This window comes from Condylura cristata, unplaced genomic scaffold, assembly GCF_000260355.1.
Source record: "Condylura cristata isolate star-nosed mole 26May11 unplaced genomic scaffold, ConCri1.0 scaffold00008, whole genome shotgun sequence".
NCBI lineage: Eukaryota > Metazoa > Chordata > Mammalia > Eulipotyphla > Talpidae > Condylura > Condylura cristata.
In genome coordinates, this window is record NW_004567109.1 from 46526757 (window position 1) to 46551767 (window position 25011).

The window sequence follows — 25011 nt, forward strand, 5'->3', positions numbered from 1 at the left end:
GCAGTGTATTTCAGTAAATCTGCCTATTCCACTCCCCACAGCTGTTCGCCCCCCCACACACACACACACACAACACCTCTGGCCTACACCTCAGTTCTTGTCTGCATACATAAATCTTAAAAGCTATCTATATATTTTCCAAATATTTCATAGCTGATATGGCTCCAATGACAGCAATATCAGTCTAATAGTGTATATATGATCATCAAATTAGAGTTTGGGTAATATATTTTTCCCTAGAATCTCAACAGAATCTGTTTAAAATGATTTTAACTTAATATTTCCATGCAAATATTCCTGAACTATATAGGAAGTCCAAATGCAACAACTAGGTTTAATATCCTCTTTCTTCAAATTTGTATGGTTATAATGTCATATGCTACACATGAGATAGTAAGTTAAATCTATTAGTAATTCTATTTCATTTTAGTATGCTAAATATAAATTATGAATATTAACATGTTATTAGAGACATGTTTTGATTTTAGTTACAGGTCATGCTAAATTTTTCTGGCAAAGAAAATCAGAAAATGGTACAATCAGAGATGAAATCATAAAATATAAATATAGTATTTTAAACCTATCATCTACAAACAATACTGTCATTTTCGAGATAAAATTATTAAATTGTCACCTGAAGTTCTGCTGTGTATTTGCACTTTTACAGTTTCCTGGTTGTTCAAATCGACTGTTTCTGATGCAGAGTCTCTATCTTTATCTAAGTCTCCTTCAGAATTTACTTTATTAATCTTATTGCACGTCTTCTCTCTTTGCCAATCTTTTGACATCTCTGAATTGTTCTCATCATCTTGAATTAACATTGTTGTTTCATTATTATCTTCAGAAAAGCCTTTGGAGCCATTTTCATTGTCTGCTTTATCACTGCTGCTAGAAGACTCACAGGACTGAAAATCTATATCTGACTGGCTCTTCTCTTCTTCCATGGTTTCCTCAGCTGCCATAATTTGAGGATCTTCCTCTACTTCCATGACCTGTTCTTTCAATTCTTCATGAAGTAGATCCATTAAACATCGAAGGAACTCTTGAGCATCCTAATGCAAATAACACTGGTATTACCATGTCTAAGAAATATACAGAAACTTAAAGGAAAACAGAATGCAGTAATCACAAATTTTTAAATGTGCAGCAATGTCCTGGGGAAATATCAAGTTGTAGAACAGAAGGCTTTGGAAAGGTAGAAAACACTAAGTTCTAAAAACATATAAATGAAACAAAAGTTAATTAATAAACTGAAGATGATCTGCAGGTAACTTTAAGAACTGCTACTTTGGAAAAAAAAAAAAGAAAACTTGATGGCGGTCACTTATAGGTAAATACAGAGAAACCAAGCCAAGGATTAGACAAAGCAAAACTTAAAAACTAACCCTTGAAAGCTGATGATAGAACTATGGAATTCAAAGGAAGGTGAGGGAAGGGATGAGAATAAAGTGAGGAGGAACACAAAGGTCTACAGTGGTGGAATACAGGAGTTTTGTTGGTGGGTTACACAATGGTAATAACCTTTGCAGGCGTGATCCAATACTTCCAAAATACAAACAATGGTGTAAAACAGTCACTTTAAAAATAATTTTATAAGTAAAATTAAACTAAATTCAAAATTTTTTAACTGGTGTAGACATTTGACTTTTATGACATTTAAAATTTAGAGAATGTCTTAAATTTAGATATTTTAAGTTCAGTTTAAAATCAAATCTTTATCCAACCTCGTAGATCTCAAAAAAAAAAAAAAAAAAAAGACCAAATGACCAACCTGCAGTGCTATGAAAAAATACAAATTCATTGACTTCAAATCACACCGACTAAATCAGGGCCTCTCTGGTGGCTTAGGGATTGCGTCTCAGTGCTACCACTGGTACAGCCTGAGTTCAATCACTAGCCAAGCAGCTGACCCACATATGGGCAGCAGAAGACCTCTCCAGTCTTGCCTGCTGCTTCTCTTAGCAGTGTTATTTCAGTCGATCTGTCTGTTCTGCTCCCCCCTCTGTCTCTGGTGAATCCTCTCATACATGGCACCTTTGGCCCAGCTTTTCTACACAAAAATAAATAAATAAAAGCTTCAAAAAAATCTCTAGGGATTCAAGAATTTGCAATGGAAAAAATGAAGAGGGAATAACAGGTATTTGCTGAAAAATAAAAAATATATGAGAGTCAGGGATTAATGCTGAAAGATATTACATGAAAAACAACAATGAATAAAACTTCTCTTGGTATAATTCAGTGCAATGCACATTGATAAAATGAATTAGAAAGCCCAGAAGTGGACTCTTTATATAAGTATAATAATTAATACAAGAATTTTCAAAGCCAGAAGAGAAAACTCTGAAGTTTTAGCTTGGCACAATTTCTTAGCAGTTTGTGAAAAAAAAAAAAAATTTGAATCATAATATAATATGAAATAAAACACAAATTCAAGAATTTCTTTAAGAGTAAAATACAGGGGCCGTCTCTGGTGGCATAGCGGGTTAGGACTCAGCACTGCAAGCTAGTACAGCTACTTCAGTGCAAGTTCAATCTCCAGCCCTGGAGGTGATCCACATGGCACAGCAGACCTCTCCTCACCCACCCGCTGCTCCCCTCAGCAGTGTACTTCACTGATCTGCCTGCTCTGTCTCTGGTGAAGCCTCTCACCACCCCTGTACCTCTGGCCTGTACCTCAGTTCTGTATGCATAAATAAATAAATCTTAAAAAAGAGTAAAATACAGAAAACAGATGAAAATTGATCTTTTAATGTAGAATTTTTTAAAGCAAAAATTACCAGAATATACTGACATTATTTAGGTACCCCCAAATTTAAAAATATTAGTTAAGAGAAAGGTGAAAAATATAAAAGCAATAAATATGTAATAGGTACTATTCTTGCAAGACACAAAGAATGATTACTGTCCCCTAAAAATGGCTAATAAAATTATAAAGGAAGAAAGATATGTAACTACAAAACAGCATGATTCATAATAGCATTTTGCAAATTTATTAAAGATTAATATTATTAATAAAAAATAAAGAAGACTTACCTGTTGAGAATACCCTCGAAATGTTGGATTTACAGTTTTGATTCCTTGAAACAGATTAGTAGGCACGACAGAACCTGGCCTGAAGATGATAACATTTTTTAATGAGAAACTTTTAGTTTTTCTTTTAGAAATGAGTAATGAAGAATTCAATGAAAAAGTACCTGTGTTTTCAAAAAATCATTCAAAATTGTCCACTACTAAGTTCTATGGAATCATCAAAACTGCTAGTATTCATGTTTAAGCTTTATCTTACTGCTCACCTCAATAGTGAAATAATGCTTCACTGTGCAATTTTTCAAAAAAGTCATCTAATTATTTAATTACTTAAAACAGAATTTTAGGCCCTCCCTGGTGGCGCAGCGGGTTAAAGCACAGCACTGAGAATCTGAAGCCACTTCCGCATGAGTTCGATTCCCGCCTGCCGCCTGCCCAGGAGGAGACCACATGGCGAGCCAGACCTCTCCTGACCCGCCCGCTGCTTCCCTCAGCAGTGTACTTTGTCAATCTGCCTGTTCTGCTCCCACTCTGTCTCTGGTGAAGCCTCTCACCGCCCCTGAGCCTCTGGCCTGTACCCCAGTTCTGTATGCACAAATAAATAAATAAGTCTTTAAAAAAAAAAATAAAACAGAATTTTAATTAAAATTCCTATGACAGAATAATTAACAATTAAATATAAGTATACCTGGTTCAAAATATAAATAAAATTTTGGAACCAACCATCTAATACCCATGGACACAAATGGGTAAAGTCTAATGTCTAAAGTAAATTTCCAGAAATACTGAGTTTAAAGTACAATTTCAAGGCATATAAATTTGAACACAGCAGGAAAGGGCTAATTCTAGCTGTGCTGTGCAGAAATGAACTTAGAAACATTTAGACTGTGGCAGCAAAGAATAATACCCTACAGGGATAACAGAGGATCCTGATCCTTTAATGTTAGGGATGTCAAACATTTACTTTCACATGCCAAAAGAAATCATTATGACTATCCTGTTTGGAGGGCCTCCCTATGGCACAAGAAGTTAAAGTCTCAGTGCTATTAAGCTATTTGCAGCAACTGTTTCATCCCCAGCTAGGGAGTCTGAATCCGGCCAGTGAGCTAACTCACATGGCACAGCAGACCTCTCCTGTCTCACCCGCTACTCCCCTCAGCAGTGTATTTCAGTCAATGTGCCTATTCTGCTTGCCACTGTCTTTGGTGAATTCTTTTACCCTCCCCCCTCCGGCCTACACCCAGCTCTTGTATGCATAATAAAAAATAGATATATTTTAAAAATTAAAGTAAAATAAACATGTGAAACATGACAGCAAACAATATTTCACTAATGCTACAATTTAGAGCAAATACATATAAACAGAAAAATGAGCATCTAATTATCAACAGTCTGATTTTAATGCTATAAGAATGCCTATTCTTGTACTAAAGTTTTGGTAACAGCAGCATTAACAGTGCAACATGCTATCACCAATCTAGATTCTGCAATTCAGTGTTCAATTTCAAATGTAACATGCCCAAAACTGAATTTGGCCCAAATTTGTCTCCCTTCTACTTTTTCAGCTCTATAAATGGACCTCATTCCCTTTAGTATTTATTATATTTATTTTAAAATGTAATTTAAGAACCCCACAAATATCACAAGTACATACCTGCTTTTATGCCATAGTTCTGTCATCAGCTTGAGGTAACTTTTACAAATGGCTGGTTTCTTATCTGTTCGAGCAAGTCCTCCACAATCAAGAAAAAACTGTGTCAATGGTGGACTAATTTAAAAAAGAAAAAATATATTAGAGTGGAATCAAGCGTAGACTTCTAGTCACGCAATGAATTGAAAGCACATATAGCTCTGTAGCTAATTTTTTTTGTGCCGTTTTATAGCGCCTCACTTTTTATTTTCTTGCTCAACCCTTCTGTACCAGATGTGACACGACCATAGCAGAGTACTTAGAGTTAATAACCAGATCCAGATGCTGCCTTTCAGTTCCTTTGCAGTAGTATTTGCTACAGGTGACTTACCATCTCATTTTTAAACATTTTTCTTGATTCATGTACTTTTCTACTTTGCTTCTTTACCTCGCTACTCTCACCTGTCACTGCTCTTTCTGCTCTTATAAGACATCTAAATTTTTTGATTGCTCAGCACTTGATCCAATGACTTTTCTCTCTTCCCTACATGCTTTTTCCTTTAAATTTTCACACATATGCCAATGACAGTCAATTTCTAAACTACAGATTTATAGCAAATGTCCGGACCAGCTGTCATGTACATATCAATTTAAATTGTTCAACATTTAATTTTCAAAGGAATATGCGCTTCTTCCATGGTTGTACCTACATCCCAGTAAGTGGTATTGCTATCCACCATCCACCTAATGGCTCAAGTTAGCAACCAATTATAAGGCATTATAATTTTTATGAATTTGATTAGCTAAAGAGAACCTCCATGAATCATTCAATTACAGGAAAATGACTGGTAAAGGACAAAATCCTGACCTGTGATCCCCTGATTATCCTAAAAACATAGCCATACAAGTAGAAAACAAAATAAGGAAAAAGCCTGTATTATCAATCAGAAAACGCTTGTTTTAAATCACATATTAGAACACAGAGCTAACAGACATATACATAACATTCCATCCTGTCCCTACCTACTTTGCAGGACTATGATTAAGAAAAAAATTAGAGAATGTTTTATTAGAGACTTTGAACCACTAGAAAAACAAAATATTTTTATAGGATCTCTGAAATAAAAGTGGTTTCAGGAATTAATGAGTTCAAGTTCCTCAGATTCTAAATGTGAAAGAAAAAAATAGCTTACTCAAAAACTTAAAAACTACCTGAAATGTATGCTAAGAAAGCCATCTTAGAAACTAGAGGTCAAAATAGTACACCCCGCCCCCCCATCATTCAGACAAGAATGAATTATGTCCCAACCCAGAAGAAATAATTGTCAGGAACATTTAAACATTTAGTTTTAATTAATTCACATTTTCTAAATGGCAGCATTTCATAAAGTTAAAAAAAATAAACAACCATTCACATTAAGGGTAATGAGAAATTAAGTAAGCCAGGGATTTTATTTTATGGAATCCTGTTGGCTAAGAAAACTGAACTGTGGTCTCATATTGCTATTCTGTGTATTTCTTCTGTTCTCCTTTCACTCCTCCATTGTTTCAAAGCATATTACAGCAAGCACAGACTTTTGTTCAGAGAATGTCTTTAAAAAAAAATACAAAAATTAACTTCTCTACCTACCAGTTAGAAAGAGCCTGCAAAGCAGCATTCATATAACAAGTATTTCCAATGTTTTTCAAACCTGTAAGACCTATTAAGAAAAATTATAAATTATGCCATCATTTCTGAATATTTAACTGCATAAGACAGTTATCATGGTTCCCCAACTATAAGAGAACAAACTGAACAACTCAAAAAGGTTAGACTCACACCACAGTGTTATTTTTTAGGTATTTACATATATACTTAAATTATTAAAACTCACTAATATCAATTACAAAACAGAAAAGTTATACTAAATTTTATAGTTTACACTAAAAACTGTGGGGCTTTGGCAAAGTAATGCCAGAGAAATCAACATCATCTAAAACTGTCATTTCCCTCCATTTTGCAACAATAACTTCACTAGACCAAATTTCATAATCCTTTTCTGTAATTACCATCAGTAGAGTCCCTTTTACCTCTAGACCTTAAAATTTTCACCTTAACAGTTTCTTAAAGAAATGACCAGTGCCACCCAAGGAATTATTGTAAAAGAAAATATTTTACCTCTTGCCTTAAGTTCATCTTCTTCTTCTACTTCTATGTCCAGATCATCAAATACAGCAACCAGAGGAGTTTTTAATGTTGTGTTACTGGGTATTTTAAAATCCTTAATAATTAAAAAAAAAAAAATAGACTCAAATAAACTTAGGTCAGAAAAAATTTGTCCTATATAACATCTACACTCTAAGAATTGAGATGTTATTTTAACAGAACTTTAGGAATTTATATCAATTAGAATAAAATTTATATTTTGAAAGTCGTAAGAATTGACACTCGAAAATAACATGTAACTCCACCTTTATTTGAATTATTGTTATTAAGTAACAAAGCCACTTGTGAATTTAAAATATAATTATCTCCAATTTTGTGAGATAGAATTATAATTAAGAAAATATAAGGAAAAAATTTTCTGAATATGAAAAGATTTAAGTACACATCTCCTAGATTGTCTTTTTACATCTCCCTAACTTTTACAGGAAAAAGAAAACTGTTTTCCCATCATAATATACCAACATAACTGTATATATCTACACTCTCTCTGTAACTTGTTACTATGTTTATTTTGTATCCTTTTATGTATCTTAGCTTTTTTTAAGGTAACAAAATAACCTAATATTAATTTCCAAGATTTGTCTTATTTGAGTTTATAACTGACTTTTTTTAATAGCCCACTATTAAAAAAAAAAAGAAAATGCAAAACAAGTAGCAAAACTTTGAGTAATATTGTAAACACTGAAAAGAGATCATATAAAAAATCAGATTCTGCAAGTTTTCTTACAAAAGCAGAAGATAAAATACATTGAGTCCCTTGTGTAACAGTCAGCTGGAATAGTTGTGTACATTTAGCATGTACTCTGTTCTTTCCAAATATGATAGCCTTAAATAAAAGGGTTTATTTTACCTTCCTGCAGATAGTGGGTATTTCAGTAAACCTTTTATGTATACTTGGTATTTGTTTAAATATAGGAAGTACAGAGGTTTAAAAACAAAAATACTCAAAATTCTATAAAAAATCTTATGACATCTGTATGCCTTCTAATATTCCTATTTTTATAACTAATGCTGATGGATTTCATTCAAAAAAGCTACAAATTTTATAACTCTAAAGAAATATATACAAATAACTTTTGTCTTTTTAGTAATTTCTTCAATACAGGAGCATGAAACTATGTCCCCCGTATGTTTTATAACTATATCTCACCAGAAAATTATTCAAAAGCCACCAAAAAAGTCATATTTATTCACCTGGTTCAACATCACTAGAGTCTTAATCTACTTTGGCATGAAGACCAAAAGATAACAGCTTTTTCTTACTTTTCTTTAGTCAGTGATGATTATTTTCTCAATGTGTTTTATATGTATTTCCTCTTTGTGATCTGAACTTACTCTTTCAACCACCTTTTGAGTATTGCTTTTATAGACTGTTTTAAGTTCCTAATACAATTATATTTTTAGTCAGCACATTGTTAATAATATAAGCAGGCTGAAGAAAACTTATTTTCAAACTACCAGTGCATTCAAAATGGACAAAAAACACATTTCTGATAATTAAAAAATAAAATGTAGACAGTCACCTTAAATTATGTAATGTGTGGGGCAAGTAAGTTTATTATCATAGATGTCTACATCCAAATGTGATGCAAATATAAAAAGGAAAAACCTACAAGTTACATATTTTCCATTGTTAGTATAAGGAAAAATAAGTATAGAAATACAATGTGATTTCTATAAGACACCTGAGGAAAACTCTCTAATGTGTTAACTAAACCATACAGAGTAAATGATTAGAGTAAGTCAGAAGCCAGCTAATTTGTTTTCTTTTTCTATTTTTATATGACCAGAAATCCTAAAAATTAAGTAGTCAATCTTTATTAGTCTATACATATCTGTAACCAAAAATTGGTGCAAATATTATGCTTTATGTAGTTTTTAATAAATTAATAAAATGTTCATAATAACTAACAAATTGGAGTGAGAGGGATCAGGGAGTGGGAGATGAGTTAGTATTTGTTATTCTGATCAGTGAAGGCTTACCACCTCACCTAGAATCAGATTTTCAAGGAAAAGAGCACTATTTAAACCAGCTGTGGGTTTTTTGTTGTTATTTGGAAAAAAAAAAAAAAACAGCAGGGGGCTCTCCCTGGTGGCACAGGGGGTTAAAGCACAGCACTGAGAAGCTAAAGCCACTTTAGCATGAGTTGGATCCCGGCCCTGGAGGTGACCCACATGGCTCGGCAGACCTCTGCTAACCCGCCCACTGCTCCCTTCAGCATTATACTTCATCAGTCAGCCTGTTCTGCTCCCCACTCTGTCTCTGGTGAATCCTCTCACCATCCCTGTACCTCTGGCCTGTACCCCAGTTTTGTATGCATAAATAAGTAAATCTTTAAAAAAAAATCCTAGCAGGTACTTTTTCCATCTTCAGACAAGTGGACTTCAATCTCACCCCAACTCATCACTATGCAAGAACAAGGATCATCCTAAAGTGTTTCATGTTAGGAAAAGAAGAACATGCCAGACATTTTTTTTTTAGTACAAGTCAGGCAGGGTACCTTTAATTTCAACCTAATGACAAATTCTGAAATTATTACCTGAAAATATCTGATATTTTAATTAAATGAATTTAGATTATTGTGTTTGCTGAAGCTGTCTTACATGCGGCGATGAAGGCTGAGTTCCTAATTTCCTATCCAGAAATACTTCTTTGCTACAAGCATAACACCAGACTCGCAGAGTGGTAAGATTCACAGTTAAATAATGCTTTGTCTCCTGTACAATTTCACAAGGGAGAGAGAAGAATCAAGTTAAGTACAACTGAAAACACTATGAAATCTGAGAAAATAAAATGCTGTTCTTTGATTAACAGCAATACACTCAAAAGAAACAGTTAAACTAGAATGCCCAGAAAAAATCTGTTCTTAGATAAAACAGTTGAAAAATAATGAATAACAACAATACCTAAGCCTACTCTAGAACTATTCTACTTCCATTTTTCATCACTAATCACTGTAAAAGTAAATATAACCAGGAATGACTTGGCTTTGCAGATAGCAAATAAGTGTAATACAAAAAAAAATGTCACAATAAAACAGTAACTATTCTAAGACATCAAAGTCTTAAAAGAATGCAGATGACGAGTTGAAGCCCAGAACATCTCAAACAATAGCAGATAATCTTGAGTATATAAAATTTCAGCCGTTTTCAACTTAAGTTCCACAGGAGAACTTTATGCTCTATAGAAAATTATCTGAGTGGCTATTTTCTCAATTCTTTCAAAACAGCACATACAACTGTTACTCTAAATGCACAGGAAAAAATGTAATTAATTATAGACAACAATGCATCTTGGGCATTTCATGTTTAATTCATTCTCTTGAGGAACCCTAGCTGAGAACAAATAAGGCTGCAGAGATATCAATAAAGGAAAGGTAGATCAACCTCAAGGAATTTACAGTTTAGAAAAAAGCACTACTTAATACCATAAAAACATACAAGCCCAAACAATGATGGGAAGTAGAAAGGGACTTTAGTTAGAAGGATGTGCAGCATAGGGTAGTATGAGTTGAGATTTAAGAGTAGCCTGGTCCTGTCATAGGGCTAGATAAGCATATACTCTTGACTTCAACCTCCATGTCTTCCTACTATTCTATACTTCTCAAATCATTATAATTAGGTCCTTGTTTTAATACTGATCTTAGCAATTCTGCTCCCCACCTTTTAGAGAGTATAAGCTAAGGTTTAACTCATATATAAAATTAGTTTGAATTAATAATGTTACACTTGCTTTCCAATTCCTTCAAGCTCTCTTTTGAAAATGTATTGCATGAACATTTTCTGTATACATACCTGAGAATGTATGGTGCTATGATCTACTTGTGATTCACCACAGCCAACATATGAGCATCTATTCTATAAGTAATTATAAAAAAGGGAAAATAAAGTGTAAGATAGCAGTGCAAGCAGTACATTTACAGTTAAGTTTTCATCATATATTTTAGCTTAAATAAAGCCAGAATATGTCTAAGCTAAAAGCTATACGATACCTCCAATAAAAAACAAGCATAGTATTTATTTACTAAAATTCTGCTAAAGCACTTTAAGTTTAAAACCCATCGTTAAAGTTTAAATGCTATTAATGATGATCTTTTAAAAGTATGCTAATTTATGAAACCCTTTAGTCAAAAAAACTTCTCATTCCCTACAACCCAGCAATCCCACTCCTAGGTATCTACCCAAAAGACACAAAAACACTGATTGAAAAAGATACCTGCAACCCTATGTTTACTGCTGCTTTATTTACAATTGGAAAAACATGGAAGCAGCCCAAATGCCCAAAAGCAGATGACTGGATTAAAAAGATGTGGTACATATATACAATGGAATATTACTCAGCAACCAAAAAAGAGAAACACATGTCTTTTGCAGCAACTTGGATGGAGCTGGAAAAGATCATGCTTAGTGAGATAAGCCAGAAAGAGAAAGAAAAATACCGGGTGGTTTCACTCATAGCAGGAATATAATGGACCAGGCGAGAAAATAATAATAATGAACAGCCGTATACCAGAGACATTTTGTGGGGGTGGAGTGGGGAATGGGATCAAAAACGGGGGGGGGGGAGGGAAGTGCACAGGATTATGGTGATGGCACACGGGTGACTTGGTGATGGGAAACCCACGGGGATTACAATTGAGATGGAAAAAAAATGTACAAAATGATGTAAAAATAAACTGTTATAAAAATAATAATAAATAAATTAAAAGTGAGAACACCCCCCAAAAAAAACCTTCTCATTATCCAAATTTTCATCCAAATTTTCATATCATCAACCTTGAGGAAAAAAAGACACATACCTCTAGACATGCCCAAAGATTTGGTCCTCTGACTTTACAATCCTGACAACTTCCCTATAAAGAAAAAATCATGTATCACTATCATTAGACTGACATAACCAAACACAACTCTTGAATAACATAAATTAAAAAACCAAAACTCTTGAACATAGAGTATTGTAGTATTTTATAAAAGACATATTTGAGAGAAAAGTATATGATTTTTAAGGAAGAAGCAAAAACTATTTCTTACATGAGATTTTTGAATTAAGTCTTCTTTTGTTATTTCACCAACTGAATCCAAATGCAGACAATGATTTCGAAAAGTTGACATTTTGTTAGAAATTTTTTCCAGTGTTCCAAGACTATCCAAATGTGGTATTATCTACAGAAAAAAAAAAACAACCAAAAAGTTAACTTAAAACACTAATGTTGGCGTTCCCTGGTGTTGCAGCAGGTTAAAGAATCTGAAGCCACTTCAGCATGAGTTCACCTGCCCGGGAGGTGACCCCCATGGCATGGCAGACCTCTCCTGACCCACCTGCTGCTCCCCTCAGCAGTGTACTTCATCAGCCAGCCTGTTCTGTTCCCACTCTGTCTCTGGTGAATCCTTTCACCGCCCCTGTACCCCAGTTCTGTATGCATAAATAAATAATCTTTAAAAAAAACACTAATGTTGAAAATGATTAAAATGAAAGGTAAACTGAGTATATGTGTTTATAAGTTTGTCCTACATAAGAGTATATTTTCAACTATGTGGAAGCTACCTTCATAATTGAAGTTACTTTGAAAACTGGGAATTTCTACACTAAATGGTTCTCCATCACTTTTGCTGCCTCTCATTTCATTCCCTACAGCTAAACAGATGAAAAATTCAAATTATTTAAGTATTTTTATGTTTAAAAAAAATTAGGATTTGGAGGGGAAAAAAGGAAATTCAAATGGAGAGTTTCCTTTTAGTTCTGGCAGCAACCACTTGATATAAATGAAACTACCTGTTACCCTAGCAACATAGTCATTTTTTATCAGTTCCTCAACATTGACAACATTTACACTTTGGGCCAGATAATCCTTTTTTGTGGAGACATGTTGGGTGTATCTTAAGATGATTAACAGCATTCTTGTTTACACCCACTAGACTGAACGCTCCCATCACCACTCTCAGCTTTAACAGGCAAAGTGTCTAGACTATGTCGTTATGTCCTCCAGAGGACAAAATTATGCAGGATGAGAATCATATTGTTATATGGTTCATTTAAAACTTGACTGAGTTCTACCACTAGTTCTACAGCTGATAGTGAAATGAGTCAGAAGGGGAAAGGCAAATACCAGATGATTTCACTCATGTGTGGAATACAGAGAAAACAAAGGAACAGACCCAAACTAAATCAAAATAGTTCCTAGAAATACGACTACAGAACTGAGAATAATGGGAGTGGGAGTGGAGAAAAAGGGGAGAAGGTGCAATGTTCTATCATGGTGGATTATGGATGCTTTGGTGGTGAGTGTGGTATAATAACATACATCTGAAAAGGTATAAACCGATTTACCAAATCACAAACAGTATTGTAAATGTTACCTGATTAACACAGAAATCTAAAATAAAAAAGAATCATGAAAGTCATCAAGTTAAACCAGAGACAACACTATATTTCCTATGCCAACTCTTAGTGCAGATTTGTGAGTTATGCCCATTATACCCCTTTAAGACTTTGTTTTTCCTAATCTGCCTTATTTGTAGTTTATGTATCAGTGTTCCTCTTTAGTCAGATTTGCATTCCCTAAAGCAGACCAAGGAGTCTCACCCTACAGAATCTGACTGGGCCCTGTAGGCTGACCTTTACCATCTATAGACTGAAGAAAAGCAGTTGTTTATTCCTAAATTTCCTGTCTTAATATTGTAAATTCAGTGTTTGCCTTTCTCCTCTATCCATGCAGAGAAATAAAAGTTAAAAGTAGGTTTTTATCTGAGTACTAATGAGATGTTCTTGTGATTAAAATAAAGAACTGAGGGCCCTCCTTAGTGGCACAGCGGGTTAAAGCACAGCACTAAGAAGCTAAAGCCACTTTCGCCTGAGTTAGATCCCCGCGTGCTCCGGGGATCTAACACATGGCATGGCAGACCTCTCCTGACGGCCCGCTGCTCCCCTCAGAAGTGTACTTTGATGATCTGCCTATTCTGCTCCCCACTCTGTCTCTGGTGAATCCTCTCACCGCACCTGCACCTCTGGCCTGCACCCCAGTTATGTATGCACAAATAAATAAATCTTTAAAAATAATCATAAAGAAAGAAAGAACTGGGCCCTCCCTGGTGGCACAATGGGTTAAAGCACAACACTATGAAGCCAGACACAGCCATCTGAAGAGATCCCTAGCCAGAGGGGTGTCCCACATGGCGTGGCAGACCTCTCCTGACCTGCCTGCTGCTCCCCTCAGCAGTGTACTTCGCAGTCTGCCTGTTCTGTGCCCCATTCTGTCTCGGGTGAAGCAGGAGTGGTAAGAGGCTGCTCACCACTCCTGCACCTCTAGTCTGTACCCCAATTCTGTATGCATAAATAAATCTTAAAAATAAAAAAAAAATAAAGAACTGCTGGAACAGAGTACAATAAGCCCTCACTTAACACTCTTAATCAGTTCCTGGGATCTATCATTTTTAACAAAAAAGGTTTATAAAAAGAGCAGGTCCCCCCAAAACTCATTTCAGTTGATGTCAGGCAGCATTATCTTTATTTCCATCAATATTACAATGAAATTATGTTTAATAAAGATGTTATTCAAGAACTTACTGAAGTTAAAGGAAATTTTTCTAAGATTTATTTATTTAGCATAGAAGAATTTGGTGTATAGGACAGAGGTGGGGATAGGGCAGTGAGAGAATGCACCAGAGACAGAGTGGAGAGAAGAACAGGCAGATTCACTGAAATATGATGCTGAGAGGAGCAGTGGGCAAGACAGGAAAGGTCTGCTATGCCAAGTGAGTCAGCTTCCGAGCTGGGAGAACTCACTAACTCACACTGTAACTGTCACAGGGTGGTCCAAAGGGTAGTTTCCAGGTTCCCTACCCCACCCAAAGGAGAATAGAGCTGAACAGGGAGGAATAAAAAGCTAGAGAAAGGAGACTGGAGAAGAAAGCAGGATGGAGAGCCAGATGGAGATCTGAGGGAGCCACATGGAGCAGAGAGACATGTGAAGAAGAGGCTCTTTTTTCTTGGTCCTGAACCAGTTGCGACAGATGTGGGTGAGAGACCTATGTGGAGATTAACAATGGCAGCTTTTGTCTTGATTTTGAATTTTGCTCTTTCCTCCCAGACGTGTTTGGCCATATCTGACCGTTTTTTATGGGGCCCCCACAGAAAGATGCTTTAGACTTGTGGTTGGCTTTTGGGTCTTACTTAAGACCAATCCCATATGAGTGGATTTTCACCCACAAGGGGATGGGGTAACTTTGGGTATTTGTATTCTTTGTCTTTTCTGTATTGCACACCAATTGTATTAAAGTTCCTTTCCTTTAAAGATGTTACATGTTTGTCTTGATGCAGCAGATGGCAGAACCTATTTAGAGCAGACAGGTTTGGTGGTTCTGGGGTGCCCTTCTCCTTGTCCTGTAATATAATGGTGGCAGTGGTGATAGCGCTGAGAAAATCCCTAGGACACCAGGAAGGCCTAGTTATTTTTTTTAATGATTTATTTATGCATACAAGAGTTGGGTGCAAGCCAGAGGTGTGGGGAGGTGAGAGGATTCACCAGAGATAGAGTAGGGAGCAGAACAGGTAGAATGACTGAAATACTCTGCTGAGGGGCACAGAGGCAAGACAGGTGAGGTCTGCTGTGCCATGTGGGTCAGTTCCCTGGCCAGGGAAGGAACTTCCCTGCAGTGCTGCAGTGGCTGTGGAAGGCTTCATAGTACTGAGATTTACCAGGGAGGCCCTAGAATTTTCAAAACTGACAGTCTGTTTGTGTTTCTATCAGGCAAAGTTGAAAAAGACTTTAGAGATAGGAGAAAAAAAAAGAGCATTCAGAAGAGTACCCTCAGCAATAGGGAAAAAATTATCTCTAAATTCTACTTTGGTTCTGCTTTTAAAAAGCTCAAAAGCAAATCTGACAAGGTCAAACTGTTCCAAGAAATGTAACTGTGTCTCCCAAAAACAAAGCTCAAGGACATTTAAAGAAATGTCAAATCTCATTTACAAAGTAAAAATTACAGTGTCCATGGGCCCTCCCTGGTAGCGCAGTGGGTTAAAGCACAGCACTGAGAAGCTAAAGCCACTTCCACATGAGTTCCATCCCGCCTGAGGAGATCCACATGGTGTGGCAGACCTCTCCTGACCCACCCGCTGCTCCCCTCAGCAGTGTACTTTGTCGATCTGCCTGTTCTGCTCCCCACTCTGTCTCTGGTGAATCCTCTCACCCTCCGCATCTCTGGCCTGTACCCCAGTTCCATATGAATAGATAAATAAATCTTTAAAAAAAAAAATTACAGTGTCCAGCATTCAGTCAACTATTATAGGACATACTAAAAGGGAAAATTTGACCCACAGTGAGGAGAAGAGAAAAAAGTATACAGAAATAACACAGATAAAGGAGTCATGTGTTAGAGACAAGGAAGATAGTTTCTGACTATAAAAAAAAAATAAAGTCCACAGTGAAAAATACAGTGAATGAGATTAAAAACAGATTAAAACAAAGCAAACAAATGAACTTGATGACTTAACAAAAGAAAACACCCAAACTAAAACAGAAAGAGAAACAAAAAGTTAAAGTAAATATCATTTAGCTGGATAGAAAAATCCAAATTTGAATAAAAGTATAAACCTATGGGCCCTCACTAGTGGCGCTGCGGGTTAAAGCACAGCACTGAGAAGCTTATGCTTCCGCATGAGTTCAATTCACGCCTGCCCCGAGGAGATCCACAGGGCGTGGCAGACCTCTCCTGACCACCACCCCCCCTCCCCTCAGCAGTGTACTTCGTAGATCTGCCTGTTCTGTTCCCGGCTCTGTCTCTGGTGAATCCTCTTACCCTCCGCATCTCTGGCCTGCACCCCAGTTCTGTATGAATAAATAAATAAATTTTTAAAAAAGTAGAAACCTATAAAATGAAGCAATACAACAAATGAAAACTACAAAACAGATTAATAAATTATGCCACGGCATTTAAAAACAAGTTGCTTAAAACCAATAACAAAAATATCTTAAAAGCAGCCAAGAAAAGAGTTGTACTGTACACTGCCCAAAAGATAGAAAAACAAAATCTTTTACAATACTAAAGGACTAATGGCAACCCAAATCTATATACAGATACACAGCTTTCAAAAAAACAGCAATATAAATACTTTTAAAATATAAAAAGCTGAAATACTTTTGTCATCAGCACTATAAAAACAGTATGTGTACATCAAGATTCTTCTGTGCTCAGGGAGTCATACAAACATAAATATAAAACATTATGGCCTGTTTTGGTCAATACTTTAACATTTCTTTATGTCAATGTTTTCATGGATACACATTATGATGCAGACAGTGATGGATGAATGGATAAATAAAATGTATGTAGCTAGCAGAAAAAATAAGGAAATCACGACATACCCTACAAAATGGGTAAATGCTGAGAACACTCTAAACTATGCCAATCAGAAAAGGCATTCTGTATGATTCCACTAAGAAGGTATCTTGAGTAATCATATACATAAATTATATTCAATTCGTCCACGAATTCACTTTGTCTTTATAATCTGCCATTAAAAAATCCTTATAAATAAAATTTCATTATGAGCAGGTTTGTAAAAATGGATTTTACAAATACACTTTCTAAACTCTTAACAACTTACACTTCCACTAATATAAGTACCAATTTTTGCACAGCAACACCATTTTCTCCATTAGCATATTCTCCATTAGCATAAACTATTAGTGCTTTTTACTGTTGTCATTTGGTACGTATGTTGGTGTCTTTCACTAGCAATCTAATTTTTATTACCTTGATAACCAGTGAGTTTGAGGTTTTTTTCATGCATTTTATGGTTTACTTTACTCAGCATGTCCTCAAGATTTACCCTTTTGTAGTATGTGTCATAATTTATAAAAACATTAAAATTTTCCCTTATGTTTTCTCCTAAAACATAAGAAAATGTCTGTATGTGGAGTAAGATGCTGAAAACACTTTTTTCTCTGACTGCATGGTCTTGACACTCTTACGATAAAAAAAACATCTGGAACTTATACACCTGAAGCTGTTTTTCAAAATCTCAACTATTTCTTCACAAGGTTTTAATCCATTTGGAGTTTAAGACAGAAACCCAGTTTTATTTCCTTTTGGATGCATGAACAGTTGTACCAACAATGCTTAATATATAATCTACCCCTCTCCAAAGGAACTGTGATACTATCTTTACCCTTTATTAAAACTGCATATACTATATTTCTGGATTCTCTATTTATTCACTAATCTATCTATGCCAATCCCATATTTATCTAATTACAGAAGCTATACAGACTATTCTGGCAGTTGTGAGATATAACTTTCACCATTTCTTTTCACAATTTCCTTGGAGATCCTCTGAAAACTCTGAGGGAATATCTCCTGCTTTCCACTATTAATACCAAACATTTAATTTTAGTGTTTTAATGTTTTTACTAAAATCTATAAGGCAATCTTCACTTTTTCTGTAAATTTTACTAATTTATATTTTGCTACAGAATCATACATTTCCTATCAATTTTCAACTTTAGCATCATAGAATTTCATGCTATACATAAAACAACAGTGCAATTCTTAGTCAATTTACCAAAAGAATATTCTAAAGCTTTGCATAAGATTCCATTAATCTCTCCTCCTCTGTGTATCTACAATGTTTGCTTTCTCATTCCCAATCTTGGATAATCTTGCTCCCAATTTTTTCCTTCCAGCGGTTGTTTACATAATTTATTGGCTTTCATAAAATGTCAGGTTAGGATTTATCCTTTCCACTATTTTTGTTTTGTTATTTCCAATTCCATTAAAATTACAATTTTTTTAAGGTTTATTTTATTGATTTATGCATACAAGTACTGGGCCCCAGGCAAGACATGCAGGGAAGGGAGGGGATGTGAGGGCTTCACCAGAGACAGAGTGGGGAGCAGAACAGGCTGATCTACTGAAATACACTGCAGAGGGGAGCAGCAGGGACAAAGAAGGGGTCTGTTGTGCCATGTGGGTCAGCTCCCTGGCCAGGGATGGAACTCATGTAACAATGGCTGATGATCGCTTGATAGCACTGAGACTTTAACCCTGTGCCACCAGGAAGGGCCAAATTGCAAATACTTTTTTAATCTCTGTCCTACTTGACTTTGACTTTATTTTTTTAATCCCCAAATATAAGTATTGAAATCTCTTGCTTTTATTTACTTATCATAAGTATTTAAATTATATATTCTCCCCTAAATGCCAATGTTTGCCAGTAATATGTAATTGTTCTCCTCACTGCTGCCTATAGGCTGTAGTCTTTTTACTTTTAAATGTTTTTAAGTCCATCACTAAAAGATGCATATAAAAATGGTATATTCATGACTGAATATTACACAACAATTTAACTACATGAACTGGATGAAGAATTTACCAACATGACATAATGCTGAGAAAGAGGAAAAAAGATGTAGAATGATACTGTGAAATATGACTGAAGTAAAAACATGAACACTTTAAAACATGTAAAAACAACTGAGGTGCACATCTATTTTAAAGCATAAAAATATAGTCTTGAAGGTTATATACTCTGAATGCTGCCTTAGCACACAGAAGAAATGGGAACTAGGGGGGAAACTACAATAAATTCACTCATTTTCTAGGATCTAAACAATTTAATGAGAATTAGAGCATATTAAGCAAAGGCTAACAATTTGTACCAAAGCTATTTAGTAGTCCCTATAATTAAACACACACTATCAACTATCAAAAGAGAAGGCCCTTAATATTCTAGTTGTCTATTTTTACTGTTAATTGATTATAGTAGCAAAATTATTCCTTTATTCCTAGTGAAAAAATTCACTTGAGTATAGGATATTCAGATATAAATGCATAAAACAAGAAAGGCTCTTAACAACTTTAATTTCTTCTCAAAGTATACATCATAAAAAAAAGACACACATGCTTTCATTCTGGTCTGACAGTCTGTTCAGGGGATACAGGTACTAGACATCTGAAAAGATAGGCAACATGACGGCAGTGAAAATAAGCAGTGCATACAAAAATGTTATTTGTTTAGTCAACAGAGATCCCATAAATAGAGACTTTGTCTAGAAGCTGTGAATCACAGATTGGGAATCGCAAGGAAGGACAAGAAAATTCAAGTCATATGTGGAAATTAGGCTTTCCATAATATGACCTCAAATTTGTCCTTACTTTTGCAATTTTTTTATCTGTCAACTTGTTCCTCTATCTACCCTAACTGGATTATTTGAAATCTGCTCATTCATAGGATGCAAATAGCACTACTTGAAAAAAACCCTCCAGATTAAAATGACTGTTTTCATGCTGTGACATACAGCTTTGGAAATTCAACTGCCCATCTGTGTAAAAGGGGACTGAAAACTACATTTGAAGCTATTACTTTTAAGACAAAAGAGACTGGGAGCCTCCCTGTGGATGCAAGGGGTTAAAAGCACAGCACTATAGGCCCTCCCTGGTGGCGCAATGGGTTAAAGCGCAGCACTAAGAATTAAAGAAAGCCACTTCCGCATGAGTTCAATCCCTGCCTGCCTGCCCCGGAGGTGACCACATGGCGGAGGTGACCACATGGCGAGGCAGACCTCTCCTGACCCGACCGCTGCTCCCTTCATCGATCTGTCTGTTCTACACCCCACTCTGCCTCTGGTGAATCCTCTCACCCTCCGCATCTCTGGCCTGTACCCCAGTTCTGTACGAATAAATAAATATTAAAAAAAAAAAAAAAAAGCACAGCACTATATTGCAGAATAAATTCGACTCCTGGCCAGGGAAGTGACCCACATGGAGCAGCGAACCCCTCCTGTCTCGCCACTGCTCTCCTCAGCAGTCCCCTCAGCAATGTGTTTCTGTCAATCCACTTATTCTGCTCCCCTCTGTCTCTGGTGAATCTTCTCAACCCCTGCACATCCTTATTCTGTAACATTTAGCATTACAATATTCCAGATACTGTAACAGTGAGACTGGATATTCTTTTTTATTCTGCAATATATTGTTCTGCTGATAAATTGAAAAATAATTACAATGTTTCATGGATCATCTAGGCCTAAAATCTAAAGACTTGAAACCCTTTTTAGGCCTCACTTTAATACTTTGTTTTAAATTATTTATTGTATTTATGCATCCAAGAACTGGGATATAAGGACAGAGGTGGTGAGAGTATTCATCAGGGACAGAATGGGGAGCAGAACAGGTAGACTGACTGAAATACACTTGCTGCTACAATGACAAGTCTCCAAAAACACTGAAAGCTTCCCACTACATCCAGTTCTCTGCTTCTGCTTCCCACTATATCCAGTTCTCTGCTTCTAAGTTTTCCAGCAACTCAGGAGCTTGCGCAACCTCATCCAAGGCAATTGAAGTGCTCAACGCATTTCAGAGGCAATTTCATTCTGTGAGAACTGAAAGTAAGTGGGAAAACTCTCTAGCTCCCCTTCATTCAGTGGCATAATTCTAAGGCAATTTTTACAAAAATCTCCACAGGGTTATGTCCACATATGCCCATCCATCATTGGCTTTTTTCTCTTCTCTGGGTCTACACACTCCCTCAATTATGCTTCCTGCACTATGATCTTATCTCAAGGTCGGCTTTTCAGAGAGCAATTCAGAAAAACTACAACAGCCACCACAGTGATGCTTCAGGATCTAATTTAACCTAAATCCACCCAAATGGGCTCCTGGTTTCAATCTTCTTCCAGTTACAGCTCATTATGAACTGATCATAACCTCTTCTAAACAAACACCTACAGTAAAGTCCTTCAAAATTTGTCTTCTTCATCTATCACCAACATATACAAACCCTGCTTGTTACAACCAACCTGTTCTATGATTCTTTCTTAAATACAAAAAAAATCACAGTAATGGCTCCCATATCTCAATTCCTAATTATAATACTCATAAGGCACTGCGGTTGTTTAAAAACTACCTTACTTTACTACAAGTTAGACTATACAGTTCTTGAGGGAAGTAATCATGTTTCATTCCTTTCATTTTCCAAAGGGTCTTTCTTTCTGAGGCTCACAGACAAGGATCTACTTATTAACTCTGGAAAAGAAAATTTTTTCATACAAATCTTCTTTCTTAAAACAAGTCCTCCATATTATGCAAAACGCATGCTTCATTTTTTAAAAAACGCTTTATTTGTTTATACATACAAGAACTGGGGTACAGTCCAGAGGTGCGGGGTGGGGGAAGATGGAGAGAGAGGATTCACCAGAGACAGAGTGGGGAGCAGAACAGAAGAGGTCTGCCGCACCATGTGGGTCACCTCCCAGGCAGGTATTGAACTCGTGCTGCAGTGGCTGCAGTTTCCTAGTGCTGAGCTTGTACCACCTTGCACCACCAGGGAGGCCCCATCCTTCATTTTTGTTATAAACAGTTAAACAACTATATCTCAGATTCTTGGAGCTAAAATCACACGTAGATATTAAAGGAGAAAGAAAGTTTAAAGCTACACAAAGAAAAGGCTATTACTTATCCCTTTCTTCTTTAGAAATGACTACACTTCAATAATCGCACCAAAAATCTTACACCGTTTATGCATTTTTATCTTCTTGCAAAGAGTTCACAATTTGTCATGTTATAGTTCGCAGTGTTCCAATACCTGTAGTTCACAGTGTTCCAATACCTACCTGAATTCCAATTTATAGCAAAGGGTATCTCAAGATTATTTCAGGTTTTAAGGAAATTCTGATCCTTACACAACTTCAAAATGCCTTTTGTCATGGGAAGACTTGACTTGTTGGTATTCTTAACTGGGAGGATTGGGAGAAGGATCTAATAAGACTGTATATGTGAAAGGTCACTGAAATTTTTAATAGTAAAGCATACATGTAATTAATGTCTCTGTAACTTTGAATCTGAAATATTTAAAATAATCCATTTATCATAATCTAATGTCATTAAAACTATTGTTATGCTTATTGGCAGGTTGTAAAGAGCTCACCAAAGGCAAGAAAGTGAAAGTCAGCAACAAACTACATTAAAAAGAAAATCTTAACTAAACTATTCCTCTTTCATACAACAGGTCAAATATTTTATTCCTGAAATTTTTTAATTGTCTTTTTTTCAATCCTGACAAAGCAAATGAGCTAACAAAGCTGCTAGCATACGTTAATTACCATTGTCACTTTTTCCTGGAATTGCGATGATCTTTCGATGAGATTCCTACTTTCCTCTTTATTTATATGAAGTATAAATTCACTAACAATATTTGTGTTACGTTCAAATCAAGTAGCCTGTTATCTGATAAGGTCAGATCTTTCCAGATGATACAATTTTCTCAACTAAAAATGGAAGTAGGATGGCCTCACTATTTTTTGGAATAGTGGTTTTTTCCTCAAAGTAAGAAGTAATCGGATTAAACTAAAATATTCTAGAACTGAATATATCTATTAAATAAACATTGTACAGATCCTTGCAGGAAAATGCATCCTGTTATAGAACCTGTGTTCCTGCCAGGACTTTCCCTTCTGATTCAATTTTCCAAGCCTTAGTGGTGATTGTATTAGTGTGAGCCCTAAAATATTTAAATTTTGCGCAAAACATCTAGAGGAATCTCATCCAAGAGCTCAACATGCACCAGCAAATATTCAAATGAAGAGCATTTTTGCAGTTGGGAAATATGCAAAAGTAAAGATTTGGGGAACTACATATTATGGACATTTAACCCTCAAAACTGCAGACGGGCAGGCAGTAAAGGGTAATCTCGGAAATAATATCGGTCGAAGATATAAGAGGGACTATGACACCTAGGTTTTCCCGTTCCTAACAATGAATAACGGGCCTCTGGGGTGATCTGATCACCCCAATCGCGCCGCAAGGCGAAACAAGGATCCAGAAACCAGCGCACTGCGGGTCAGTAGCCTGCGACCACCAAGCGGGGCTGGCAAGTCAGAAAAGGGAAACCGAGGAAGGAACAGAGCCCCTCTCAGGAACTCCCCTCACCCTCCCGCCACCCACTTGTCAGGGGAGCGCCCCCTGGGAATCCTTCCTCAAATCTACAACAGACACGTCCTCTGCCGACCCCCGCCAGGGCGGCTACCGCTTCATCCTTGCAATGTACAGCACTAAGCGTCCGGGGCCGAGGCCTCCCGCCGGCCCGCGCGCCCACCGCCACCCCAGACCAAGAAAAAGAGGCCGCCGCAGCAGTCGCAGCCGCCCGCGCGCGGAAGCGAGAACGAACGCCAGCCCCTGAAGGCAGGCGAGGCGCCCGTCTGCCCCGCGCCCCTCCGAGCTACGCCGCGCTCACCTTCACGGCCTTTGCCACCGGCCCCGCCAGCGCGGCCAGCAATGGCCTGCGGCTGCACCACCACAAACTCCTCTTTTCTTTCCCTGGCCTCGGAGAGGGGCGGCGTCACGTTCGGTGGACAGAAAAACGGCTCCGCAGCGCTGCCCGCAAGGTCCCCGCCTCCCGACTCCCGCACTGGCCACTTCCCGCAGCAGCCGCGGCTCCTTCCGGTGTCTCGGCGGCCCCGGCGGCCGTCTCGGGAGGGCGGGGAGAGGGCGTGCCTGGAAGAGACCGCCCCGCCCCGGGGGCGTGGCCGCTGCGACCCGGCCCAGGTGAGGAGACCCAGGCCTGCCTTCAGTGCTGGGACTTCTAAACTGGCTAGTGCTACGGAAACCGTATGCTGACCAGAGCGGTTTTAGGCTTTGGACACTTTTCGTTTTTCCACGTGTCCTCTTCCTTTTTTTACAGTCACATAAGGCGATTATCAGTTCTTGTCTCGATGCACTGCAGAATCGACGTTAAGACTAGTTTCTGAATGACCTCAGATTTCCGACCTTGTTAGAAGAAACATTAGACAGGTTAACACTGTCTTCCCTCCTCTCTTCTTTCTCTTCCCAACTTAAGACCTAGATCCTCTGAGTGTAATTGTGTTTCCTTTTCCACATTTGCAAAGTTGAAATGGATCTCTCCTATTTTCCCTAGACCAAAATCAAGATCAAATCAAATATTTATTGAAACTATCATCCTAGTGCCTAGAGACTCGGAAGAGACCTGCCTTCTAATTTATGTGTTTAAAATTCGTTGGATTGATTGATATGCAAAAATAAAAACAATTAAATTAACTAGAATTGCCAGTTTTAGCCTGTCTAGTCACTTCTTTTTGATCTCCAAAATAGAAGCATGTACACATATGGTGCCCAGGATGCTCTATCTCCATTAGAAACA

At 36.9% G+C, this 25011-nt stretch overlaps 1 protein-coding gene across 3 annotated transcripts in view; it reads right to left on the reverse strand.

Moving 5' to 3' along the window:
* USP33 (ubiquitin specific peptidase 33) overlaps window positions 1–24299 on the reverse strand; it is a 42119-nt gene extending 17820 nt beyond the window's left edge. For all 3 annotated transcript variants that reach the window (XM_012722597.1, XM_012722596.1, XM_012722595.1), the window contains exons 1-10: window positions 24088–24299; window positions 11895–12026; window positions 11663–11716; window positions 10659–10721; window positions 9468–9581; window positions 6816–6918; window positions 6288–6357; window positions 4682–4795; window positions 3034–3112; window positions 635–1052 (exon numbers count right to left, since the gene is read on the reverse strand). In XM_012722597.1, the coding sequence (XP_012578051.1) occupies window positions 635–1052; window positions 3034–3112; window positions 4682–4795; window positions 6288–6357; window positions 6816–6918; window positions 9468–9581; window positions 10659–10721; window positions 11663–11716; window positions 11895–11975 (1096 nt within the window). In that variant the 5' untranslated portion in view covers window positions 11976–12026; window positions 24088–24299. The remainder of the gene's footprint in view (window positions 1–634; window positions 1053–3033; window positions 3113–4681; window positions 4796–6287; window positions 6358–6815; window positions 6919–9467; window positions 9582–10658; window positions 10722–11662; window positions 11717–11894; window positions 12027–24087) is intronic.
* Between the last annotated feature and the right edge of the window lie 712 nt (window positions 24300–25011).